General features: G+C 53.3%; 3 protein-coding genes across 7 annotated transcripts in view; 1 reads left to right on the forward strand and 2 right to left on the reverse strand.

The window, feature by feature from the left end:
• Nucleotides 1–180: 180 nt before the first annotated feature.
• CCDC27 (coiled-coil domain containing 27) lies at nt 181–2,841 on the reverse strand. Its single transcript, XM_033079306.1, has 6 exons — nt 2,610–2,841; nt 1,694–1,824; nt 1,482–1,559; nt 1,008–1,220; nt 462–566; nt 181–345 (listed from the first exon to the last, which is right to left on the reverse strand). Exons 1-6 carry the CDS (start codon nt 2,710–2,712, stop codon nt 214–216), a joined length of 762 nt encoding a protein of 253 aa, XP_032935197.1. The 5' UTR covers nt 2,713–2,841; the 3' UTR covers nt 181–213.
• Nucleotides 2,824–14,221, forward strand: LOC117006741 (myo-inositol 2-dehydrogenase-like). 2 transcript variants are annotated; one of them, XM_033079302.2, is made up of 9 exons: nt 2,824–3,059; nt 3,975–4,487; nt 5,358–5,428; nt 5,842–5,950; nt 6,072–6,202; nt 6,603–6,710; nt 7,616–7,734; nt 8,471–8,627; nt 13,005–14,221. In XM_033079302.2, exons 1-9 carry the CDS (start codon nt 2,824–2,826, stop codon nt 13,007–13,009), a joined length of 1,449 nt encoding a protein of 482 aa, XP_032935193.1. In that variant the 3' UTR covers nt 13,010–14,221. The 2 variants fall into 2 exon arrangements, with proteins under 2 accessions (XP_032935193.1, XP_032935194.1); XM_033079303.2 differs by lacking the exon at nt 13,005–14,221 and adding an exon at nt 9,086–11,749.
• The window catches only part of TP73 (tumor protein p73), a 28,155-nt gene continuing 15,512 nt past the window's right edge, over nt 11,633–24,275 (reverse strand). For 2 of the 4 annotated variants that reach the window (XM_033079295.2, XM_033079296.2), the window contains 10 exons: nt 18,608–18,794; nt 18,386–18,501; nt 17,292–17,401; nt 16,903–17,045; nt 16,493–16,581; nt 16,066–16,190; nt 15,237–15,391; nt 15,007–15,139; nt 14,238–14,331; nt 11,633–12,633 (listed from right to left, as the gene is read on the reverse strand). In XM_033079295.2, coding sequence (XP_032935186.1) covers nt 12,313–12,633; nt 14,238–14,331; nt 15,007–15,139; nt 15,237–15,391; nt 16,066–16,190; nt 16,493–16,581; nt 16,903–17,045; nt 17,292–17,401; nt 18,386–18,501; nt 18,608–18,794 — 1,473 coding nt within the window. In that variant the 3' untranslated portion in view covers nt 11,633–12,312. The remainder of the gene's footprint in view (nt 12,634–14,237; nt 14,332–15,006; nt 15,140–15,236; nt 15,392–16,065; nt 16,191–16,492; nt 16,582–16,902; nt 17,046–17,291; nt 17,402–18,385; nt 18,502–18,607; nt 18,795–24,275) is intronic. The other 2 variants (XM_033079297.2, XM_033079299.2) reach the window with 2 other exon arrangements.

The following is a 24,275-nucleotide window of genomic DNA, read 5'->3' on the forward strand; positions in this document are numbered from 1 at the left end:
AGCCATCCTTGGCCTGTGCTTCAGGCTTCTCTGGGAAGTCAAGTGTTATTACAGACCAAGGACTTAGAGTGACTTGTGCTGTGAGCTGGCTGAAACAATTGAATCAGAGACTCCCACAGGACTTGGTGTCAGTAAAATTAGTTTAATTTGCTGTAAGGCACCAGCTCTAAGCTGAGAGAACCCAGAGGCTGGTGATGGGTTCTGGCTCAGCCATTAGAGCCTTTCTGATCTGATGGAGTTCCTTCTCTTTCCTACGGCAGGTGATCCCGCGCAGCTGTCGCTGCTTTGCAGTGACACCTTGCTACCCTTGTTCCTCCTCTTCCGCTGGCACTCGTTAATGATCTTCTGAAAAATCAGAGATATGTAAAAAGGTGGGAAGGCTGAGAGCAGCACTGCAAAGTGTTCTCTTACCTCAGCAGTCCCTTCCTGGCTGCTGGAAGCTGTCTGGAAGAGCCACATACCTGCATTGCCTCCAGCACCTCGTTGTCCGTGAGCTCGGCAACGGGGTCCCGGCTGCCCTCTGCACTGAACACAGCCTGGATTACTTTGTTTCGATACCTTTCAAACTTGGGATAAAAGAGGAGAGCAGGTGTGTTCAGTCTTTATGTGCAATTCCTTGGCATTTGCATGGATTTACAGAGACTGTGCTGTCAGGCTTGGGTAAAGGACTGGTGAATGATGATGTGGAAGGTGTTTATGTGAAATTACAGGCAGTTTGGGCTTCACTGAAAGTGCTGTGGAAATTACGTGGGTCTAGGTGGGCTGAGGCTTTTCACTCAGCACCAGGCACATGAGATGACTTTAATGTGATTCTTGTTACCTTGGGTCTGGAAAGATGTTAGAAATCTGGTGATGTAACTGATGTGAACTCACATTTCTCAAGGGTTTCTGGTATTTGAGGTCTGTTTTCTTTTTAAGTGACACAAGAGCTGCCTGCTCCTGACTGAGATTCCCAGATGTGTCCCAAGAGGGAGACAGGGCTCTGAGGTGAGAGAGGCCATGCTTACCTTGCTGCTGATTTGCTCCAGTGCCACTCTGGTTTGCAGCTCCTTGTGCTGCAGTGCCTCAGCCTGGCTCTGCATCTCCTTCTGGGTCTGTTTGTGCTTCAGGAGTTGGAGGCGGGTGGTCACAGCCTCGGCCCGCAGCTGGCTGATTGTCTCCTCTAACTCACTGATGAGCTTGTTCTGCTCAGCCAGCTGGGATTCCTGCTCTGTAACAATCTGAGAAGATACAGAAATTCAGCTGTCACTGGGCAGAAGAGAGTGAACAAGCTTGGCTTCATTTTCCCACTATTTTGTTCAAATGCTTCTGAAGCAGAATCTGTGGACTAACAACCTCACCAGTACTGGTAGCTGTTATTATTTGGTGTTTTCTCGGAAACTACTTGGATTGAGTAGTTTGCCAAACTCCACCAGCCCTAAAACCAGCCCAGTGAAGCAGAAAATACCAGACTTTTCTGTAGAGGCTTTGCACGAATTCACCTTTTGAAGGTTGAGGTTCTCCTCCTCCATCATTGCTGTAACTTCTTCCTGCCTCTGTTCTTCTGTCAGGCTGCAAAACTGGAAGGAGAATATTTCACACTTCAGTTTTCTCAGTTACAGGTGCCTATGAGAGAGGGATATGTTGCAAAACTCCCAAATTCCCAGCTGCCACGTCTCCTGCTAGCCATGGCCACCACACACTTGGGCCATACTTTGTCAAACACAGCTTGGATCTGATCTTCCCGATCTCTGAGCTGCTTCTGGAGCAAATCCTTTTCAGATCTCATTCTCCGAATCTCGGATTCTTGGATCTCCATCTGTCTTTGCAAGGAAGAGATGGCACCTGTAAAGTGGGAGAATACTCTGTTAGCAAAGCAAATCCCTGCTGAATGCTCTGTGGCTGCTTTTTTCAGGTGAGCATAAGCAAAGCCACTGTGGAAAGACTCAGGTCATATTAATGCTGCAGCCACTGTGATAATGTGGTTTGTGGTGCTTTGCTGGGAGGTGGGCTTGTACAGGCTGGAGAAGGAAAGGTGGTTTCACTTCAGGGTGACCTGTGGCCTTCCAGTAGCACAAGGAGCTGACAACAAATATAAACTGTTTACAATTGCCTGGAGTGACAGGACAAGGGGAATGGTTTCACACTGAAAGAGAGCAGGGTTAGACGGGATATTACGAAAAGTTCTTCCCAGTGAGGGTGGTGAGGCCCTGGCACAGGGTGCCGTCCCTGGAAGTGTCCAAGGCCAGGCTGCACAGGGCTGTGACCAACCTGGGGTAGTGGAAGGTGTCCCTGCCCATGTTGGGGGTGGGACTGGATAATTTTTAAGGTCCCTCCAACCCAAACCATTCTGTGATTCCACGTGTAATAAAAATCCGGCTTTGCGTGAGGTGGGTGCTGCTCTGAGGATGCAGAGCGGGCACCTCAAGCCCTGCTTTGCCACTCTGCTCAGGCCTTTCTCTGCCGGGATTTCTCATCTTCTGCACTTCCAAGAGGAGAAAGAAAGTGTTTTTAAAACAAGCGGCTTTTCAGCCTGTGAGCAACACCCCGTAATGTCTCGAAGGTGAAAGGAGCCGAGTTGAATGAGACCTAGGCAGGTAAAGGTGTGCTCCGGCCACCTCCCGCGGTACCTATGGCCATGTTGTGGTCATCCTTGGCTTTCCGCAGCTCCTGCTGGAGCTGTCCCATGGTTTCGGTGAGCTCTGGTTCCTGCGAACCGCTATCGGTTTCCATCTGGGGCTGGAGCCGGGGCTCTCCCGGGGCCGCGGGCTCGGAGCGGGGCCGCTGCCCGGCAACGGCGTGAGGCGGGCGGGCTTTCCGCTTCCGAGTCAGCGGGGCCGGGCCATGGGGCGGAGGAGGAAGACGCTGCACGACTACGCGGCCGAGTTCTCGGAGCTGTCGGTGCGGCGGGAGCCGGCGGGGCCGAGCCCGGCGGGCTCCGTGGAGACGCTGTTCTGCACCCCGTGCCAGCTGCCGCTGAGGGTGCGCCGCGACCGCATCCTGGAGCACCTCAGCTCGGGCCGCCACTGCCGCAACCGCCGCCTGCTCCGGCAGCTCGGGCTGCGCGCCCCGGGGCTGCGGTGAGGGACCCAGCGCTGCTCGGGCTCAGCCGGCCCTTCCCTGCCTCACCCAGCGCTGCTCGGGCTCAGCCGGCCCTTCCCTGCCTCACCCAGCGCTGCTCGGGCTCAGCCGGCCCTTCCCCACCTCACCCAGCGCTGCTCGGGCTAACCCGGCCCTTCCCTGCCTCATTCACCCCATCTCGGCCTCAGCCGGCCCTTCTTTGCCTCATTCATCCCATCTCGGGCTCATCCAGCCCTTCTCTGCCTCATTCATCCAATCTCGGGCTAACCCAGCCCTTCTCTGCCTCATTCACCCCATCTCGGGCTCACCCGGCCTTTCCCCACCTCACCCACCCCATCTCGGGTTCATCCAGCCCTTCTCTGCCTCATTCACCCCATCTCGGGCTAACCCGGCCCTTCTCTGCCTCATTCACCCCATCTCGGGCTCACTCAGCCTTCCCTGCCTCACCCACCCCATCTCAGTGTCCCCAGCTGGACCAGGGCAGTATCTGTCCCCCTGTGCTGGGCACTGCTGAGGCCCCTCGAGGGCTGTGTCCAGTTCTGTCCCTCACTACAAAGGAAACATTGAGCGTGTCCAGAGAGGGACATAGGGCTGGGGAAGGGTCTGGGGGGTCAGTCTTATGAGGAGAGGCTGAGGGAGCTGTGGGTGGCACTTAGTGCTGTGGTTTAGTTCACAAGGGGGTGTTCATCAAAGGTTTTCCCTGATGCTCTTGGAGGTCTTGTCCAACCATGATTCTTTAATTATCTGTCTCACCTGGAATGCAGGAACCAGTTGGACGACATCCTCAGACATATGGTGGCATTCTTGGGGTGTTCTGATGCAGGGTGTTACTCTTTAGAGTGTGATTTGATCATCCTTGTGGGGTCCCTTCCAGCTCAGGATATTCTCTTATTCTTGGATCTCTGTCTCCTCAGCTCTGCAGATCCTGACTCCAGCCTGAGCCTGCCCCTCCCGCTGGACGTGCCCTCCCTGCTCTCCCATCCCTCCTTCCTCATCACCACTGGATCCAGCACCGGCTACAGCATGGTCCCCTCTCCTCCTTCCTACCACAAGCTGCTGGTTCCCCAGCACCCCATCTCTGCCACACACAGGGGTGACCCCACACCCTCCACCTCTGCCAGCCACCCCTCACCGCTGGCCACCTTTCACACCAGGATTGCACCTCTTGGCCAAAGTGGGCCTGCACCTGCTGCCTCCAGCAGCTCAACACCCCCCTCATGTCACAGTGGTGTTGGCCTCGTGCTCTTCGGCGCAGGGCTTGTGAGCAAAGCCTTGTTGCAAAGCCTGCTGGAGGAAACGGGCTGCTGCCTGCTGTACGTGGTGGAGAATCGACTGGAGGAGCTGCAACGTGCCTTTGGCACCGAGATCCCGGCTGGCACCAAGGTGCTGCAGCAGCAGGATGCTGTGATTGCACTCAGTGATCCACGGTACTGACAGCCAGGAGCTCCTGTGTGTGCCGCTGCTCGGGGCGGGGGGATCCATACAAGCCTTGCTTTCCCCTCTGGGAAACTAGCAGCCCCAGTCTGTGCCTCTGGTGATACATGTGGGAGTGAGGGGCCCTTTTGTCATCCTTCAGGAGTCTCTGAGAAGCTCAACTGGGCTTATATACCCAGATTAAAGGAAACTTGGAGGTGTTTAATTACAGGCAGTTTTGTTAAAAAATATATTAAAAAAAAATTTCCTCCATTCCCAGTGATAAACGACACCTTCCCTGCTGCCTGCCAGTTTTCCTGTGTCAGAGCAGTTGGCTGAGTTTGGTGGCTCTTGGGGCTCTGAGATGAGGGAGGGTTGGTGTAAATAGGGAGGATTGGGGTGTTTTGCTTTACAGTTGAGCTGAACAACTGTAACAACCCTAAAGTGCTGTTACTGTCAGGTCTAAAATATTGCAGGAGCAAAAGGCAGAGCTTTTAGGAAAGGCTGATTTGATATTAGAAAGTAAAGAATCACAGGAAGCTAAGATGCAAGATCAGCAGCTCTGCCACATAAATACTTCAGATTTCTGTGTGTGTGTTAACTGACAGGATTTAGATCCTCTTTAAAGGAAACCTTTAAAAGACTTTCTCCTTGAAGATACAGGAAAAGCAGTACAATTCCTTTGTGCCACTTGTGATTTTAACCTATGTGTGTCACTATATTTCATCCTTGAAGTGGGCACCAGGTTCCTTCTATAATCCAGCTGGCTCTTCCAGAGCAATGGGGTTTTAGGTTTTTTTAACTGTAACCAAAAAGAACTTTTGAGTATTGTTTGATTTAGTGAAAACCTCATCCTCACTGAAGATCTCTCTTGATTCCTGCAGAGTCTGTGGAGCCATTATTTGTTCCCCACCTGATGAGGCCCCTGAGATGGTGAGAGATGCCTTACGAGCAGGTAAGAGGAGCAGCTGCACATTCAGCTTTTCCCTGTGCCTGTTGATGTGCACTTGTGAGTGTGCTTGTGTTTCAGCAGCAGCCCTGAAGCTGTGCAGGTCTCTAATTGTGTAACTAAAGTGACTGAGATCACTGTTGATGTCAATGGCTGGACACCAGTGGGGTTTGTGCTGTGCTGATCCCAGTAGGACTAGGCAGTGTCTCATCCTAAAACCCCAGCAGGACTCACAGAAAAGCTGTCACCAAACCAGTCCCTCTCTGGGGTCTGGGCCAGCTGGAACCACAGCAGGCAGGCAGAGGGGGTAAATGCCATCAAAACCAGAAATGTAACGAGCTGTGTACATTGCTGCAAGATGAAGGTGTTTTGTGCAGCTGTGTCTCCCCTGAGCCCCCTGTGTGTCCTGTTTTGCACAGGTAAAGGTGTGTTCTGCGAGGGGCTGCCCAGCTTGGACAGACAGACAGCACAATCCTGTTTCGATGAGGCCGACAGGTGTGGGAGGCCACTCGTGTGTGGGTTCTACAAGTAAGACCAGTGGTTTTCTTGATAAAATCACATGTCTGGAAGCAACACTGATTGTTCAGGCTTTCCTGACTTTGTTCTCAAATCAGCTTGGTTTCACCTCATTCCTTGTTTCCCTTGGAAGGCGCTTTGACCCAGCCCTGCAGTTCTTGTTGAAGAAGGTGCGGGACAGCCGGGCCCTGGGCAGGATCCATCGGATATCCACCATCAGCAGCCTCTATCCAGCAGCCTCTCTGAGCCTGCTCAAAGCCTCAGGTACCCAGCAGGTTCCTGCTGAAGAGTCTGGGCTTGACTCAGAGTCATGGGATAGTTTGGGTGGGAAAGGACCTTTAAGCTCATCTGTTCTGCCCCCTACCATGGGCAGAGACACCTTAACCAAACCAGATTGATCCAAAATCTGTCCTACCTGTCCTGAAAATGTCTGTGTTCTGTGGGAATTCCCCTGAGTTTTGTATAGCCTTAAGATCCATGGGGAGGAGTGTTTTAGGTGGAGTGTTTTCTTTATCAAACTTAATTTCCATGCATTTTTTTTGTCCATTTAGTACTACTTTCTTCACTGTGGGGGCATTTTACACCATCTCTGTGCAGCTCAGAAATGTACATTGGCTCTGGGTTTCAATATGAAGACCTTAATGCCCAGTTTTGGTTCTTCCAGGTGGAATTTTTTACAATGCTGCCGTGCATGACATAGATACCATCAGTTTGTTGTTGGGAGAGACTGTGCCAGATACAATATTTTCCCTGGGTCATGCCTTCTGTGCAGGTAAGAATGAATCTCTTGATGGTTTATTGGGTACCTCTGGACTTCAGTGTTAAAACTGGAAAGAAAGAATGAATGAGAGCATGATAGCCATGACAGTTGTTCCATCATTGAGCAGTTGAATAAAGAGGCTGGTGAAACAGAAGGCAGGTTCCTTGGGAGTATTTGGTGAGATCTCTGAATCTGGTGAATCTCCTGCTAATGTGAAGCTGTTGCAATGCAGTTTATCATTGAGCATTACTCTGCACAGCACCAGATTTGGAACCAGAGTGCAGAAAATACTGAGCAAAGGTTTGAGCTCACAAGAATGTCAATGAAATGTTCATTCTCTGCTTTCTCTGGCTCTTCCCTGTGGATCCCAGCACAAAGCTGTGTGTTTGCTCTAGGTCATACTGCGCTGATGTGCACGCTCTGGGTTACCACACTCATTTAAATGAACCATAAAAGGTGGAAGCTGCCATTTTTGAAATGGAAATGTAGAGTTTTAATTAAGGTAATTGCAGCAGCTTCCAAGCTTGGCTGGCTGGGGTGAGGAGGGGCAGGATGCAGCAGTCTCCTCCATGGCACAGCATTGCAGGGTAGCAAAGAAGAGCCCTCCAGGAGGGTTCTGTACACTCTGCCTCGCTCCAGCAACAAGCTGGAAGTTGCCTGATCCTGGAAGCACGGGTGGGTGCCCTTGTTAGGGAGCTGCAGGCTGGGAAGGTGGAGCTGGGCCTGGGGCTGTGTTCCTGCAGAACTGCCTGTGTTCCATCAGGAAGGCTGGTGAAGCAGCTGGAGTGCTGTCACCAGTGTGTCCTGTGGGAAGGTGTCACGAAGCCAGTGTCACCTCCTGAAGGAAGAGCAGTTTGTAGCTGTAGAACATGCTGGTTTGCTGTTCCTGGGGTGAGCCAGGCCTGTTTTGTCCCCAGACATGGGCTGCCTGGGGGACGTGGACACGGTCACCATCAGCATGAAGTTCCCCAGCGGGGCCATTGTCACTCTGGATGTCAGCCAGCACTGCACCAGGAGCTGTGACCAGCGGCTGGAGGTGGGTCCTGCTGCTCAGGCAAGTCTGTTGTGACTCCACAGCCCAGCACAATTTTCCCCTCTGAGTGTACCTGCAGCACATTTCCCCAAACCCTTCTGTGACAGAGTCACAGCATCACTGAGGTTGGAAAAGACCTCCAGGATCATTGAATCCAACCTGTGACCAATCCCCACCTTGTTACCCAGAGCTCTGAGTGCCACATCTGTTTGTTGGGCTGTTGCCTCAGCAGCAGTGGCTTCTTGTCCTTTTTCAGTCTACCATCCACTTTCTCTTTTCTCACCCAAAATGTCCCTCTGTTCCATGCATTCTGTGGTGTTAGGAGCTGCATGAATCATACCAGAGCAGGAACTGGTGTCAGCTCTCCTGGGGCTGAAATTGTGCAGATTTCCTTTGTCTTTTCCAGGATGGTCTCAGCTGTGTAGCAGGAATTCAGCATATGAAAGGGGAAGAAAAATGTAAATTCCTACATTCATGAATAATTACAGCTATGGGGGCTGGTCTTGGGGAGGAGTTTCTGTTAAACACTTAGAAAAGGGGCTTTTCTCAGGTGAGGTATCACACTACAGCACATCCATGGTGTTTCTGTTGTGTCTGAGCCATACCAGAACTGGGGCAGGTGAACTCATTTCAGAACCTACTTTTGTCTTGTTTTTACAAACCAGGGCTTCTCTAACCTGGTCAGGTGTAAGTGTGATAACTGAAAACATGTTCTTCCCTGTTATGCTCCTTCCCTCAGGTTCATGGGTCTCAAGGGACTTTAAGGGTGGACAACCAGAACCCCTTGGGCATCACAGAGCATGGGACTTCTGTGTCCATCTGTCCCCAGAGCCAAGCTGAGCGCTACAGAGACGCGTACAGGGAGCTCCTCCGGCACTTCCTGAGAACCCTGAAAGGTGGGACAAGGCTTGAACTGATGGCTGGTGTTGCTTTGGATGATTTTGTTGGGGAATGCACTGTGTCAGGTCATGGAGATGGGTGGGGGTTGATGATCTGAAACTACTGGGAAGAAATGGGAGTTGGGAGGAGAAACTGCCTTGGACCTTACTGTCCTTTGTGATGAAAACAGCTGTTTGTGACAACCAGGAGACCCTTGCCTGGGCTCCTGGCTGCCCAGAAGAGATAAAAATCACAGAATCATGGAGTGGGTTGGGGAGGAGGAGGCTTTGAGGATCATCTAGTCCAGGTGATTTTTGTTCAACAGTATTTCAGTTGTTGTGGCTGCACTGACAGGGCAGAGGGGGGGGCTGAAATGTTTTAAACCCTGTGGCCCCAGCACCAGGAGCTGCTGTGGTGGGATCTGTGCTCCCAGGTCACCACAGGTTCCATCCAGGGCTTTGTTGCTGTCCCACAGGCCTGGAGCCCCCCATGGTCACCAAGGAGCAGTTCCTCTGGGTGATCCAGGTCGCTGCAGCAGCTGAGCAGTCCTGGAGGAACAGATCTGCCGTGGACTTGCACAGCACAGATCCAGCTGGAGCCAAGGCTGAGCTCGTGTGACAACCACTCAGCTGGGACACAGGGAGGACTTCCCACCCAGTGGCCTCAACAGAAGCCTGGATGGCACTTTTGGTGTTCCCACTGGGAATGCCAAGCAGACAGAGGCACTTCTGAACCAGGAGCACTCGGTGCTGGAGCGGTGCAGGGTTCCTGCTACATCAGCCAGAGCCTGCAGGAAATTCTGTGTGGTTTCATCCAGGTGGCTTTTCCTCCTGGAGGGTGCTGCTGGCCACAGAGCTGTTTTCCTGGGAGAAGAGTGGTGCTCCTCAGGCCAGGCAGGGTGGTGTAGGACCAGCAATAGCTGGGAGGAGGGAGAAGTCTCCCCTTGGAGGAGAAGTCTCCCCTTGGAGGAGAAGTCACAAGCAGGTGCCTTCCCAGCAGTGCCAAAGTGAGGTGATGTAATGCTCAAAAACCAGGAGCATCTGGGCTGTGAGTGTGTTTAGATTGGATATATGGAAGAAATTCTTCCATTTGAGGGTGATGAGGGGCTGGAATGGATATCCTGGAGAAACTGTGGCTGCCCCATCCCTGGAAGTGTTCAAGGCCAGGTTGGACAGAGCTTGGGATATTGCAAAGTGTCCTGACCTATGGCAGGGGATGGGATGAGCTTCAAGGTTCTTTACAAGCAAACCAGTGTGGGGTTCTGTGATCCTGTTTGGGACACAGACCCCAGCAGAAGGCACAGCCAGTCAGTGTCTCTGCCTTTGTCATGTGTGGTTCTGACTGTTCCTGTCTGGCTCTCACATGCCAATTTTCAAGATCATTTGAAACCTTTTCTTTTTGTATTTTTATTGAATTGCAACAACATTCTTGACTTCTTCCATTTCAAGGCATTAATTTATGAACTTTTTGCAAGAACCTTTAGTTCAATCGATTTCCAGTTTCTACCTATGGAATATATACTCCTAAAACTAGAAATAGTGGTGACATTTGTGTTCTCTCTGGGAAATTTTCAAGCTCAGAAAAACTGTGTCTTAATGCTTGTCCTCCATTTCATTCACTATTTTTTAGCTATTTATTGAGGAAAAAAAAAAAAGTTTTATGTATCCAGAAGCTGGTTTTTGCCTCTCTGTACTTGCTGTAGCAGTTTAGTACTCAATGATGGGTTTCTTTTTTGTTTCAATAGCTTCAGGCCCTTTGAAATCCTGCAGGTGAAGGTGAACGTTTACTGTGGTTTAGGAGGACACTTTCTGTCCAATTGTAATTTCCAGATGCAGCAATTCCCACATGTGCTTTTATTGTGTTAAAAAAAAAAAAAAAAAAAAAAAACCAAAAAAACCATACAAACAACCCAAAACAAAACAAAAGAGAAACCACAGCTATAAAAATAACACATTTTCCAAGGATAACATTACAAAAAATACAATTCCTACCACAGAGTGATCCATTAATACTGCCAGGAGCAGCCCCAGGAGCACTGGAAATGGGAGTGGTTGTTGCAAAAGCCTTAAAGCATTAAAGTGCTTTACTGAGCTGTTTCCTGGGGACACAGATTCACTGTCTGCCACCCAGGGGAGTTCCCTGTGAGGGCTGGGATGGCCTCAGGGATGGTGACTGCAGCTCAGCAGAGGGAGAGGAGGGACAGGAATCTGCCTGTGTGTGCTGAAGGAGCTGCTTGGGACACCCAGACAGGACCTTGGAGGAGGGTCCCTGGCCCAGGGCTGTGGGTGCAGCACATCCAGTGATCACACTCCTGTCCCCCTTGGAGAGGGAACAGCCACTGCCTGCAGGAGAAATCACACCTCAGCTTCAGCTTCAGCTCTTCTGCTCGAGGGTCCAGGGCTTTGGGAAGGGTATCCAGCCCCTTGCCCAGCCTGAGGGTGAGGGGAAGCAGGTGCAGGGCTGCCTTTGGAGGCCTCCAGAGGGAGAATGCAGCAGTGGGAATGTGCTGGGTGACATCATCTCTGTGCAGGTTCCCTCAGGCTGCCCAAAATCTCAGGGCTGAGGGGGCAGATGCAGCAGCTCCCTGCCCTCCCTCCCACAGTGACGGCTCCTGTGATTTCCAGTGCCTTTCCAAGACCTGTTGTGGGACAGTGCCTTCCCAAATGTGTAGGGAATAAACATTCAAGGAGGGAACACGCCTATTTGTGTCCTTGCTTTCTGTCCAGGCTTTTTTCCCTGTCTGAATCAACAGAGAAATTACAGATGGGAAAAATGATAAGGAACAGAAGAGAATTGGGAAGTCAGTCCATGCCATGCTCCAAAAAGATGGAATTTACACCATGGCATTCCAGCTTGGCAGGTCTGACCTGTCAACAAAGCTCCCTAAGGGAGCAGGGAGGGGTTATCCAAACCTCTGACTTCCCAGGACAATCACTGGCTTTCCCCCTCCTCCACAACTGCATGCAAGAGAGTCAGAGGAAGAAAAAACCAGAATTTTGAATAGATAAGGCTGGAGACAGGATTCTCTGCATGTTTACATGCTACAACATGAAATTAATTTACTTGACACTGCAGTGTCTCAGGAGTCAGTATCAATTTTTATAGCTTACATGAAAATAAATCTTTCCTTACAGCACAATGAGTTTACTGTATGTACATTCTGTTTATATACACCAACCTTTAAGTACAAGAACACATTGGTAATGGACAAACAGGGTCTGGCTCTACAGAGAGCTGAGGGAAGGGGTGCATTTGGCAGTCCATGGAAAAGCAGGACGTGGCTTCACACCAGTCCCTGGTGCTGCCTGCACAGGGCAGGGCTGAGTGCAGTGACAAAGCCCTCAGAGTTTGGGACACCACGGGGAACACGGACAATGAGCAGGGATGAGAAAAACGAGCTGTCCTTACCCTGCTGGATGCAGGGATGCTCCAGGAAAACACAAACCAGACAGTGCCTCCTGTGCCACGGGCAGGCAGAAACCCTGCTCCAGCTGCTGAGCTGGCTTGGCTGCCCTCCTCCTTTTCTTCCTCCTCCTCCTCCTCCTCACCTCCAGTTTCCTCCCCAGGGCAGGCACCTCCTGCCTGGCTCAGGGCCTGCAGTTCCCCTGGATAACAAAATCAAACTCCTCCAGGTGCCCAAGGCCTCAAACACATTTCAAGGTAGGGGATGGTTTATCACCCCAACAGCATCTCCAGAGCCCCTCAGTTGATCTCTCCCTCCGTGAACTCCTCCTTGATGGACTGTTTGCGGGATTTGCAGTCCGGGAGGTCGAAGCCGAAGTCGGCCCAGTCGTCGGCCGCGCCGCGGTTGGGGATGGTGATGGTGTGGCGCACGCGGAAGTGCACGGCCTCCATCACCCGCTGCCGCTGCAGCTCGCCCGAGCTGCCGATGGAGATGGTGGAGGCGTTGCTGCTGGAGCGGATCAGCTGCTGGGCCCCGTAGTCGTGGCTCTGCTTGAGCTCCTGCAGGCCCCGCCAGATGATCATGCGGTACTGCTCCGGGATCTTCAGTGCTCCGAGATCCTGCGGGGACAACAGCGCAGGGATGTGGCTGCGCCTGCAGGAGACAGCCCTGCACCCCCAGGTCACACTTTTGGGGGGGCAGATCCTATTTAAGATCATGTACTGGGGAGACCTGGTGCTTTTTGCCATTGCTTTTATTATTTTGCTTTGCTTTGCTTGCTGCCATCACCAGCACCCAAGAAGAAGACAGGAGCTGCCCAATAAATGAGCAACATCTGATGTTAAATAGGTGCCCAAGAGCAAGGCTGGACCTCACCTTGGCCATGGGTGCATCATCCCCAGGGCAATTTCTCATTTGTAACTCAATTACTCAACTGCAGCTTTGCAGGTTGGACACTTGTTGTTGTTTTTTTGGGAGGGGGTCACATCAGACTGATGTGGAAATGGGAGGAGAGGAAGGGATCATCCCCTTGAACACTGCAGAGCAGCGTGTGGAGCATCCTTGTGCTTGTGCATTTGGGAATGCTCCTGCTGGAGCAGCACTGAGGTGGCCACCAGGAGAGGTGGGTGGCCTCAGCCTGGGGACATGTGCCAGGACACACAGCAGCACAGGGGGAACTGCCAGGGATCCATGTTAATGCCAACACAGACTCACGGGAGCGTTAACCGGAGCAGACAGCGAGTATGCAATTAGTAGCTACAAACGCCGAGTCAGACACACAGCTCTGCCCTGACACAAGTTTTGGCCATTCCTAAATGTTTCCTTGGACAGCTGACAGACAGTCATGGAGTTAGTTCAGCAAATGGTCCAAAACCAGGCTCAGGTTACACAACTGGCCCCAGCCACCAGCGACAAATCATCATCTCTCCTGTAGCTGCCAGGGAGGGACACTGCTCCACCTGCCTGGGGCAAAATGGGGTCAAAACAGGGTGGGCAGGAGCTCTGTCTCAGCCAAAACACCAACTCCAGGATTTACAGGGCTTGCCACACCTCAAAGGGTTCAGGATTATTTTTTGTTTTCCTTTTTCTTGTTCCTCTGATGGGCTGGGGAAGCTCTGGCTCTGGTGCTGTCCCTGGTAGCAGCACCACAGTGTGGCAGCAGCAGAGGCTGATGCTCTGGGCACACACAGGTATTTATTTCCATGCTTTTTCTGACAGCTTTTGCCTGACCTGGGCTATTTCATTCCAGATGTCCCTTAATAAAAATGCCCTGGGCTCAACTCCCTTGTTTCATCTTAAAGATTAGCAGGGGAAGAGGTGAGACCAGATTAAACCTCCCTGAGATGCAGTAAGGTGTCCCTGCTGGCTCTGTGGGATTTGGGGTGTTCCACTGAGCACCTCAGCTGTGTTCTCTGTGTTAGGTGGAAAATCTCCCTGAGCTCTGGCCTGGGGATTTTGATCTTTGTTGTTTCTGAGAGTCTGGAGGAAACAGTTGAGACTGGTTGTAATTTTTTGGGACTGGTTGTGATTTTCACCAAGCAATAGCTACCTCTGAAGGACCATCAAGGGGGCAGGAATGACAGACATCAATCCTGGGAACACATGTTCTGTGTGAGGGGTTGGGGCACAGGTTTGCCTTCCTCCAAAACAGTTTTGGTTTTGCTTTTCAGACCAACAGCTGCTGGAAACAAGTGGTAAGAACAGATCTCCCCAAAGCATTTACCTCTATGGATAGGTTCTGCAGGTGGTAAATATTCTGTAACCCTTGTGAGGTGAAATAGTCGATGCAGTTTGGACACCCCAATCCTGTTAAAAAACTGCAGAGAAAGTTTGGAAAATAAAGTGGCATTAAGTTCTCATGAACAACTGCTGTGTCCCATCTCTGTGGCACAGACCATGTCAGGTGGGGGATGTGGAGAGCTCCAAGGGTGGGACCTCCACTGCCACTGAGGTCAAAGCAAAGTGTGGGGTTATGTTCATTCCTAAACCTACAGATGTTTTTCTCCTGATTGTCTGAGATTTTGGCTCAGGAACTTATATATATGAGGAAGCTCAAACTACTGGGGAGGGGGATCAGGGCATGCCCTGGGCATCTGTGGTCTTTTTAAAGGCCAAAACATTAAAAACCTGCAGAGCTGTTAATGCATTTCTGATTGAAATAAGCCACGTGGAGCCATTTCCAGGTGTTGCTGGAAGGGGAAGGGGGAAGCTCATAAAGCTACTTGCCATTGGACAGGAAGGACAAGACCCTCTTTTGGATGTACTTAATTTCTAATTGATCAGGGATGGATTCCAGGGAGGTGTGTGAGGGGTGGGGGTCTCTGACTGATTGGTAGCTGGGCTTTGGTTGCTGAGGTGAGAGGAACAGCAGTGATTTCTCAGTTGGGGCCAGTGGCCAGTTGACCAGTTGCCAGACAGATGGGAAGGTTAGAGCAAGGGACACAGCAAGGACCAGAGGACAAGACAGACAGGACACTGGGTGCCATCCCTACCTGACGAGGCTGGGGTCGGGGTTGTAGGGTGGTGGGGGGGTGCAGTGTGACCCAGACACCATGGACTGGGATGAGTGGCCCCCGTTCATCTCTCCATTGGCCTGCATGGGGTGGTTGTTCAGCATCCCAGGACCTGGGCAGTGGCAACAAATGCACCCATCAGACACCACCCAGAGCTGATAACCCCCACTCCTGAGCAGGGAGAGCCTCAGGGGTGACAGAGGACGTACCCATGGGGCCCAGGCCGGGTGCAGAACTGGAGCTGTGCTGGGCAGGCTGCCCCACCAGCTGGTTCACAGAGGGCAGCTTGTTGATTCCTCCACCGTGGACTTTATTCATGGGGGAAAGGACGGGGCCATAGGAGGAAGGTGTCTGCAGCTGGCTCCTGTTTGGGGAGGGAACACACTGGTCAGACTGGGATGGAGCTGCACTGCTGTGGCCTGGAGCTCCCCTCCAGCCCATCAGCCTCACTAGCAAGGGTGGTCAGGGGCTGTGGGGGTCTCGAGGGGCTGCAGGGCTCTGGGGGGGGCTGTGAGAATTTAAGGGATTGTAGGAGACTCAGTGATGGCAGAGGTCTCAGAACTGTGGGGGTCTCAGGGGGCTGCAGGGGCCTGGGGGATTGGGGTTTCTCAGGGACTGTAGGGGTCTCAGGGACTGTGGGGGTCTCTGGGGCTGTTAGAGTCTCTCAGACTTTGGGGTTCTCATGTGCTCTGATGGTCTCAGGAACTGTGAGGATGTCAGGGTTCTGGGGTCTCAGGGGCTCTGGAGTCTCAGGAGCTATATGAGGGTCTCAGTGCTCTGGGGTCTCAGGGCTCTGGGGTCTCAGTGCTCTGGGGTCTCAGGAGTTGTGAGGATCTCAGGGCTCTGAGGTTTCAGGGCTGTGAGGGTCTCAGGGCTCTGGGGTCTCAGGGCTGTGAGGGTCTCAGGGCTCTGGGGTCTCAATGCTCTGGGGTCTCAGGAGCTGTGAAGGTCTCAGGGCTGTCAGGGTCTTAGGGCTCTGGGGTCTCAGGGTTCTGGGGTCTCAGGGCTCTGGGGTCTCAGGGCTGTGGCAGGACTCACTGCCTCTGCAGGAGCTGCTGCTGCTGCTGCCGGTAGGAATCCACCAGCTGCTGTGGGACCAGCTCCACCAGCTCCAGGCTCTCCTTTATCTTCATCAGGATCTCAAAGTTCTCCCTGCCTCGCACCTGGAGGAGGGAACAAGACCAGGATTTGCTTTATTCCTGTCCCACCTGGCCAGTTCCTCATGCCCCCTTTTTTCCACCCAGACTGTCACTGTGGCCAGGCACTGTTTGGGGTGCTGGAAATCCTTGCACATGTGCATCCCTGGATGCTTTTGCTCCTATTCCCCAGGCCCTGCTGTCCTACAGGAGCCTATGCAGCCCCAGTATGCCTGACATCTCCTCCCCAAGGTACTTCTGGCAGAGGGCACGGTGCCACCGCTGTCCCAAGCCCATTTCTGACCGTGTTGCAGCTCACCCACACTTACAGGCACGTAGTACATCTCCTCCTCCCCGTGCCTCCGTTTCTTAATGCCAGTGCCCAGTGCTGGGATGCCCTGGGGGCTCTGCTTGAAGGCTGGAAAGGAGAGGGGAAGGGAATTAGTGGAGTCGTGGGAGACAGAACACGGCAGGGAGCAGCTCAAGCTGTGCAGGATGCTAAAACCATTCCCTTGGGGCCTGGCATGGGAGTGTCTCCTTTTTATTATCAATAATGAATAAATAAATAAATATATCTGGCCATGAGAGCCATGCACAGGCGAGTTCTGCGAGGAGAGGGAGGGGTCCAACTTAAGAGATTTAGTGGAGAAAGGTCAAAGCATCATCCGTGATGTGCATTTGAGCCCAAACTTGAGGAGTGCCGGGGTTTTGGGTGCCCCCAGCCCCGCCAGGGACTCACTGCGCTTGTTGGCGTTGCCGTTCTTGGCCGTGCTCTCGTTCAGGGCTTGCTGCTCTCGGAAATGATCCTCGTCGGCTTTGCGGTCCCTGCCGGGACAGGCACAGATCCGCCCCTCGAAGGATCTCCTCCCCAGGACCTGGCCGCTGGGAGAACAGAGCCCTCAGTGCCCCTGCTCCCCTCGGGACCCCACCCGGGCACAAACCACATCAGCAGCTGGGGAAGAGCAGATCCCGGGGCAGAGGAAGGCTCCAGCTGCTGGGCTGGGTCCCTGGTCCCTCCGTGCCAACCCTTTCCCAGCTGGCTCCAAGAGGGGAGCATTCCTGCCCCATCCCCTTCCCCTCCCGCAGCATTCCCGAGCAATGCCCATCCCTGCTCCCACAGCCACTCACTCTCTCGTCTCCAGGGTGATGATGATGAGGATGGGCCTCCTGTTCATCCCTCCCACGCAGCTGCTGTTGCACATGAAGTTGTAGAGGATGGTGGTGAACTCGGTCCCCACCTGCCCGGGAGGGGAGAGCGGGTGCTGAGCGGGGACGGTGAGAGGAGGCAGGATGGGATCCCCGGGAGGGCAAGGAGAGGAGGGGAGGAAGGCTGGGATCCCAGGGAGTGAAGAAGAAGAGGGGAGGCAGGCTGGGATCTCTGGGTATGAAGAAGAGGAGGGGAAGCAGGCTGGGATCTCTGTGTGTGAAGAAGAGGAGGAGGGGAGGCAGGCTGGGATCTCTGGGTGTGAAGAAGAAGAGGGGAGGCAGGCTGGGATCTCTGGGTGTGAAGAAGAAGAGGGGAGGCAGGCTGGGATCCCAGGGAGTGAAGGAGGGGAGGAAGGCTGGGATCTCTGTGTGTGAAGAAGAGGAGGAGGGGAGGCAGGATGGGATCCCGGGAGTGAAGGAGAGGAGGGGAGGCAGGCTGGGATCTCTGGGTGTGAAGGAGAGGAGGGGAGGCAGGCTGGGATCCCAGGGAGTGAAGAAGAAGAGGGGAGGCAGCTGGGATCCCTGGGTGTGAAGAAGAGGAGAGGAGGCAGGCTGGGATCCCAGGAGTGAAGAAGAGGAGGGGAGGCAGGCTGGGATCTCTGGGTGTGAAGAAGAGGAGGAGGGGAGGCAGGCTGGGATCTCTGGGTGTGAAGAAGAGGAGGGGAGGCAGGCTGGGATCCCGAGAATGAAGAATCAGGGCTGGACCCTCTGGCACAGGGCTGGTGCTTTGGCAGGATGAGCAGGGGGACATTGGGGATGGTCCCAGCTGGAAAAAGGGGACTGTGCAAGGACTGTGGAGGCACCCAGGGCAGGATTGGAGGGGATACCCCGTTACACCCCACTGCCCAAGACCAGGCTGCTCTGGGATGCTTCACACAGATGCAGGTGCTGGGGTGTAGCTGCCACCAGTGCTGGGGCAAGCACAGGGTGGGTTTAGATGTGCCAGGGCAAGGGGGACACTGGGCCAAGCAGGAGGCAGGGGCTGCTCCTTCTCCCCACCCTGAGCAGCCGGGTACCTGCGGGGGCTCGTAGGGCACCATCACGCTCTGCCGCCCCGTCACCGGGTCATCCACGTACTGCGACAGGTTGTTCCCTTCCACACGGATGAGGTGGCTGGCAGGGGCTGACTGGCCTGCAAGGCAAACCTCCAGTCAGAGCCATGGTGCTCATGCTGGCACACAGGAGGGCTGTGACACCAGGGACACCCCCAGGAGCTGGGCACAGCTCGGAGCCCTCACCATCATTGAAGTCCCGGCCGAGCTCGTGGTTGGGGCAGCGTTTCACCACCTCAGTGACGTGCTCTGCCTTCTTGTAGACAGGCATGGCCCGGATGATGGTGCCTGGGGGAGGTGAGGTGGACACCTTGATCTGGATGGGGCATGTCTTGGCGATCTGACAGTAGAGCTTCTTCAGCAGCGGGGAGTACTGGAAAAGAGGAGACACCCTGGGGTCAGCATCACTGCTGGGGTGGAGGGTGCTCCCCTGGCTGACCTCAGCTTCTGCTGATCTGTGAAGGCAGGCCTTCCTTCTCTTCCCTTTCCCCTGGAAATCTAACCAATTTCACCACACTGTGTGGTATCTGCTTTCCATGTAAACCAGGGCAGGGAAGGGTTTCCCAGATACTCTGGCAGAGCAGGGCACCACTGCACTGACACACAGGGACTCTCACTGAAAATCAGCAAAACTCTCATTCGTGTATCACTCAGCCCGTTTTGGAAACATTCCCAAGTCTGTTCTCACACAGCTCCTGACCAAGGGTTGGGAGCAGTGACACACCACAGCCTGAGGAAATCGTGCTTGGTGCCATTAGCAGTGTCACAGCTGATTAGGCAGGGTTTGGGAGTTTAGTTCTGACACGGATGGGTTTGTCCTGATCCTGACTCAGTCCTTTGCAGCAGCACTGTTCAAGGAGGGGATGGGGTGGGGATATGAGGGGATCAGTGCCCGGGCTGGCTGTGGGAGGAGGATGCTCTGTGGCAGCTGGAGGCAGTGCCAGCAGTCACTCCTGAGTAGAAAATGGTGTGTGGCCACCAAATTCCTCCCCGTGAGGGCACAGTGGGGTTTGCTTGGTGACAAACTTCTCTCACCAGGCCCTTGGATGGGGGAAGCCCCAGGATCTGCAGCATGAGCCCCTCCAGAGCAGGGCTGGGGAAGGAGAGCCTGTCCTTCACCTTCCAGGAACTGCCCAGGTGTGGGGATGTGCAATTCCCTTCCACCTCAGCCGTGCCATGCTGTTTTCCACCTCGCAAGGAATGTGTTTGCTATACACCAGCCCACCCCTGTGCTCGGAGCAGCCCGTCCCTGCATGGCAGGGCATGTTCCTGCTCCAGGTATTTTATCTCATCCCCACAACACAGAGCCCGGTGCCAAAAAAATACCACCGTGCAGAGCCTCTGTGGGGATGTTAAAGCTTGTCCTGAGCCATCCAAATGCAGCTGTGCTGAGGGAGGCTCTGCTCTCCCTGTGCTGGGTGATTCCTGAGCTGGGGCTGCCCAAAAAGGGGGCTCAGCACAGAGCTGGAGGGTGTTCAGGGGCTGGCAGTGATGGCTCAGTCCCCACTTTTCCTGCCATGAGCGTGTCCCAGTGCAGCTGTGGATCAGGCAGGAAGGATTTGTGTGTCCCAGTCTCGCTGCCCTGGCTGAGCAAGGCGCTCCCACTGCCAGGACTGGGACAGGGTAAACAAGAGAAACCATTTCCAGGTTTGTGTCATTTAGGTGGTCTCTGGGGGAGTTCTGAGAAGACATAAAGGGCAGAACAGCAGCAGCTCCTGCAGCTCCTCCAGCACTGAACTCGTGGTGGCCAGCAGCAGGGAGCAAGAAGATGCTGTGGTCACTGGAGGGTGGTGACTGGGAGGTGTAACATGCACTGGAACCTGACAACAAGAATTAATCCTTATTTTTGTAACCACTTGGACTCACCCAACAGGAGAGGAAGCTCAGAAACACCTACTGAAATCCCCAAATTTTGCACTCATACCGGATGATGCTGACTACACCTTGACTCCATGGCCAGCTTGGCTTCCTGGGTGTGATCCTGCATCCCCAGCAGGGATTCTCAGGGATCAGACCTGAAATGGAAGCGTGGGCTCCACTCCCGATGTGGTGACTCCACTCTGCCTGGCTGGAAACTCCCGTGTGGCTGCAGCCCACGGGACCCACTCACCCACCACGATGGGGTTTAGAGGAGCCACCATGGCAAAACAAGGGTTATTTGGAGGGGGCTCTTCCTTGCCAGGTGTTAAAATACTGACAACTCCTGTCAAAGGATCTTTTCATGTAGACATTCCCGGGCAGCCCTCAACATGCCTGGGAACTATAACTGCTCTGGAAGAGCAGAGGTGCATTATGGCAAGTTCTTTGGTAACAAATTCTCTCATTATACCATGTTATGACATGGATAAATCTCTGTTAAATAGCAGAGCGATGCCCTGCAGGGGGAAGGCGGCCGCTCCGTGCAGACTTGCCTCTGCTGATAACCTTATCGTGTCCCAACAGCTCTGGGATCGCCTTCAAAGATCCCTCCACAATAACAAACTATTCTTTTAAGGAACTCCCTGCTGATAATTCTGGGCAAGAAAAGTCCAGGCTGTGCCCTGGGCGGCCAGGCTCCTGGTTCCTCTCCTTGTGGAGCCATCCTGTGCTGCATCCCCAGCCACAGCCAGGGCTGAGCGCTCCTGGTCCCACAGACCCAGGCTGCTTGTGGCCACCAGGACAACCAGCATTGTGTTTTTGGGATCCCAGGAGGTTCTGCATCCCCAGCTGTGCTGCATCCCCAGCTTGGCAATGCACCCTCTCTGTAAGGGACAGCAAACCTGCACTGTGCAGTGTGCCTGGGTAGACACTTCTCCTCCATTATCTATATTTGATAATTATCTGCCCCATGCACATCTCTGCATCACCTGAGGCCCTCCCAGCACAGCCATATCCTGCACAGCACCATGTGCTGCTCAAGTGTGATGAGGCAGCGGCAGAGCAGAAAACAGAGATCAAAATGCTGGGATTTAATCACAGATCAGCGCTGCCACATCAGTGCTTCAGCCCTCTGTGTGCCATGGCTGTGTCTCTGCCACCTGCACTGGGGGAGCCTCAGTCTGTTCACCCACATTCTCCCCATTCTGCAGTGTTTAGACAAACTGACCCCTCAGGACTGGCCACATGTGGCAGCTGTGTCACAGCCAAAGCTCAGGTCACTTGAGCTGTGGCCAGTTTGCTGCTGGGCATAGGAACAACATTTTGGGGCACCTGAACCCATTCCTGGCATGTCCAAGATTTCTTTCACACCTACAAAGAACTCAGGCTATGTTCTGCCTGTGTCTGCACACCCTGCTCTGGCCTGGGGACCACTGGTGTCTATCTCCACGGTTACATCAGGACTCAGGTCATCTCTGCTCCTGGGAAACATTGGAGAATATCTGTCATTGGGTGTCACCATGTGTTTGAGGAACACAAATGGATTGTGGGTGCTGGGTTGCTTGAAGCAGCACAGAGCAGCAGCAGCACTGACAGTCTCCCTGGAGCCTATGGAAACACACAGAACCTCTGTTCCTCTGGGATTTCCTACAGCTTTCAGTGTCATCCTTGACTTCTGGGCTGATACATGATGCCAGCTCTGTCCCTGTCCCTTCCCTGCTGTTTGTCCAGAGCACTAGCAATAAGCCAAAAAAGGGAAAAGCCAGATTATTTAACTCCTAGCAGTCTATCAGCTCTAAGCTCTGTTTCCCCAAGAACTTGGTACCACAAAGGGTATTTGGATGTGTTTGAAATGCAGCTGCTTCTTGGGTGAGATGATGCTGCACCACTGCCAGATGGAACAGGACATAAACCAGTCACCCCATGGTCCCACTCACCACTGTGGGGTTACACCATGGTTATTCTGGTGCTGCTGCCCCAAGGAAATGTTCTGGACACGAGAGGATTTCACTGAGTGAATGCCCCCAGTGGCTCATGGATGCAGTGTTGATGTGGAGTGCCCACCCTGGGATAGGACCAGGGGACAGCTCCACCTCCCCATGCTGGAAATGGGCAGGTAGAGGTGGATTTCCCCATGGATGCTGACAGCCTCAGACAAAAAATAACCTGGATCCTATGCCTGGAAAGACCTCCTGGTGAAGTCCATCTTGCCTGGCCATCCCTGGGCAGCAGAACCGCTAGGAGGATGTGTCCTGACAGATTTGGAGCTGATAAAATCTTATTTATCTTCAACTGTTGACACCTAAGCGTCTAGACTTGCCTGTTGGGGAAGGCGCAGCCAAGGCCTCCTTTCCCTCTAGAAGGAAATGATTTGCTCAACAATTGCTTTTTCCACAAATCCTCCCCCACTCCTCCCTAGCAGCCACCTCCTCCTCCTCCTCTTCTCCTACATTCCAGGCTTCTCATTAGCTTTACTCAAGACGTGTCCAGGACTGCAGTCAATGGATCCCCAATAAAGCCACTGGCCTGGCAAGGCAGAGAGAAGAAAAGCGCTGCCTCCGGCTGCTAATTTCCTTGCACTCCCCGGCAAGCAGCTGCGGAGCTGCATCCTGGGACAGGTTGGGGCAGATCGCAGGCGAGAGGTGATAATAACGTGTCTGTCATCTTCCCCAGACATGTAGCATCTTGCAAACCGCAAATACCGTTAACCGGCTCGGACGAATCTGTTACGACAGATCCTGGAAGACGTGCCGGCGGCACAGCTAATTTTTTTTCTCTCCGTCTAATTTTTTTTTAATAACCATTTTTTAATCACCGGCCCGTAAACTCCTCACTGAGCTGGAAATTCCTCCCCTAGCTACTTTGTTGCTCATTTACTACGAGCCAGGTTTGAGAATGACTGGTGGAGAGGAGAGGGGAGTGTCCAGCGGGGCCTGAGGTTCCTGTCCAGCACACAGTGGGGCATATTGCCCTGGGGATGGCTGCAAGAGGTACCCTGGTACTCTGTGCCTCCAGTAGTGATGGGTTGGGGTGATGGCCATAAGAGATATCACAACACCCACCTCCCTGTGCCTCCAGTCTCTGCACCACAAAAACTATAGATGAGGGTGATGGCCATAAGGGATGTCACAACATTCACCTCCTTGTGCCTCCAGTCTCTGCACCACAAAAACTATAGATGAGGGTGATGGCCATAAGGGATGTCACAACATTCACCTCCTTGTGCCTCCAGTCTCTGCACCACAAAAACTATAGATGAGGGTGATGGCCATAAGGGATGTCACAACATTCACCTCCTTGTGCCTCCAGTCTCTGCACCACAATAATGATAGATGAGGATGATGGCCATAAGCGATGCCCCAACACCCATTTCCCCATATCTCCATCTCCTGCACCACAATAATGATGGATTGGGGTGATGGCCGTAAAGGATGTCCCAACACCCACCTCCCTGTACCTCCAGTTCCTACACCATAAAAATTATAGATAGGGGTGATGGCCATAAGAAATGCCCCAACACCCATTTCCCCATATCTCCATCCCCTGCACCACAATAATGATGGATTGGGGTGATGGCCATAAGGGATGACCCAACACACATTTCCCCATGTCTCCACTCCCTGCTTCACAGTGGTGATGAATTGGGGTGATGGCCATAAAGAATGTCCCAACACCTACCTCCCTGTGCCTCCAGTTCCTACACCATAAAAATTATAGATGGAGATGATGGTCATAAGGGATGTCCCAACACCCACCTCCCTGTGCCTCCAGTCCCTGCTTCACAGTGGTGATGGGTTGGGGTGATGGTCATAAGGGATGACCCAACACCCACCTCCCTGTGCCTCCAGTCCCTGCACCACAATAATGATGGATTGGGGTGATGGTCATAAGGGATGTCCCAACACCCACCTCCCTGTGCCTCCAGTCTCTGCACCACAGCAGCAATGGATTTGGGGGATGGCCACAAGGAATGCCCCAACACTCATCTCTATGTGCC

The sequence above is a fragment of the Catharus ustulatus genome, chromosome 24, assembly GCF_009819885.2.
Source record: "Catharus ustulatus isolate bCatUst1 chromosome 24, bCatUst1.pri.v2, whole genome shotgun sequence".
Lineage (NCBI taxonomy): Eukaryota > Metazoa > Chordata > Aves > Passeriformes > Turdidae > Catharus > Catharus ustulatus.

What these genes read in the sequence shown, in the direction of transcription:
- CCDC27 (XM_033079306.1), bottom strand. Translation starts at nt 2,712, where the DNA reads ATGGAAACCGATAGCGGTTCGCAGGAACCAGAGCTCACCGAAACCATG. An exon ending in TCCAAGCTGTGTTTGACAAA is followed by an intron (nt 1,560 to 1,693) that starts GTATGGCCCAAG and finishes TTCTCCTTCCAG; the next exon opens with TTTTGCAGCCTGACAGAAGA. An exon ending in TGGAGCAAATCAGCAGCAAG is followed by an intron (nt 567 to 1,007) that starts GTAAGCATGGCC and finishes TTTTATCCCAAG; the next exon opens with TTTGAAAGGTATCGAAACAA.
- LOC117006741 (XM_033079303.2), top strand. Translation starts at nt 2,824, where the DNA reads ATGGGGCGGAGGAGGAAGACGCTGCACGACTACGCGGCCGAGTTCTCG. An exon ending in GAGAGATGCCTTACGAGCAG is followed by an intron (nt 5,429 to 5,841) that starts GTAAGAGGAGCA and finishes TGTTTTGCACAG; the next exon opens with GTAAAGGTGTGTTCTGCGAG. An exon ending in GAGCCTGCTCAAAGCCTCAG is followed by an intron (nt 6,203 to 6,602) that starts GTACCCAGCAGG and finishes TGGTTCTTCCAG; the next exon opens with GTGGAATTTTTTACAATGCT.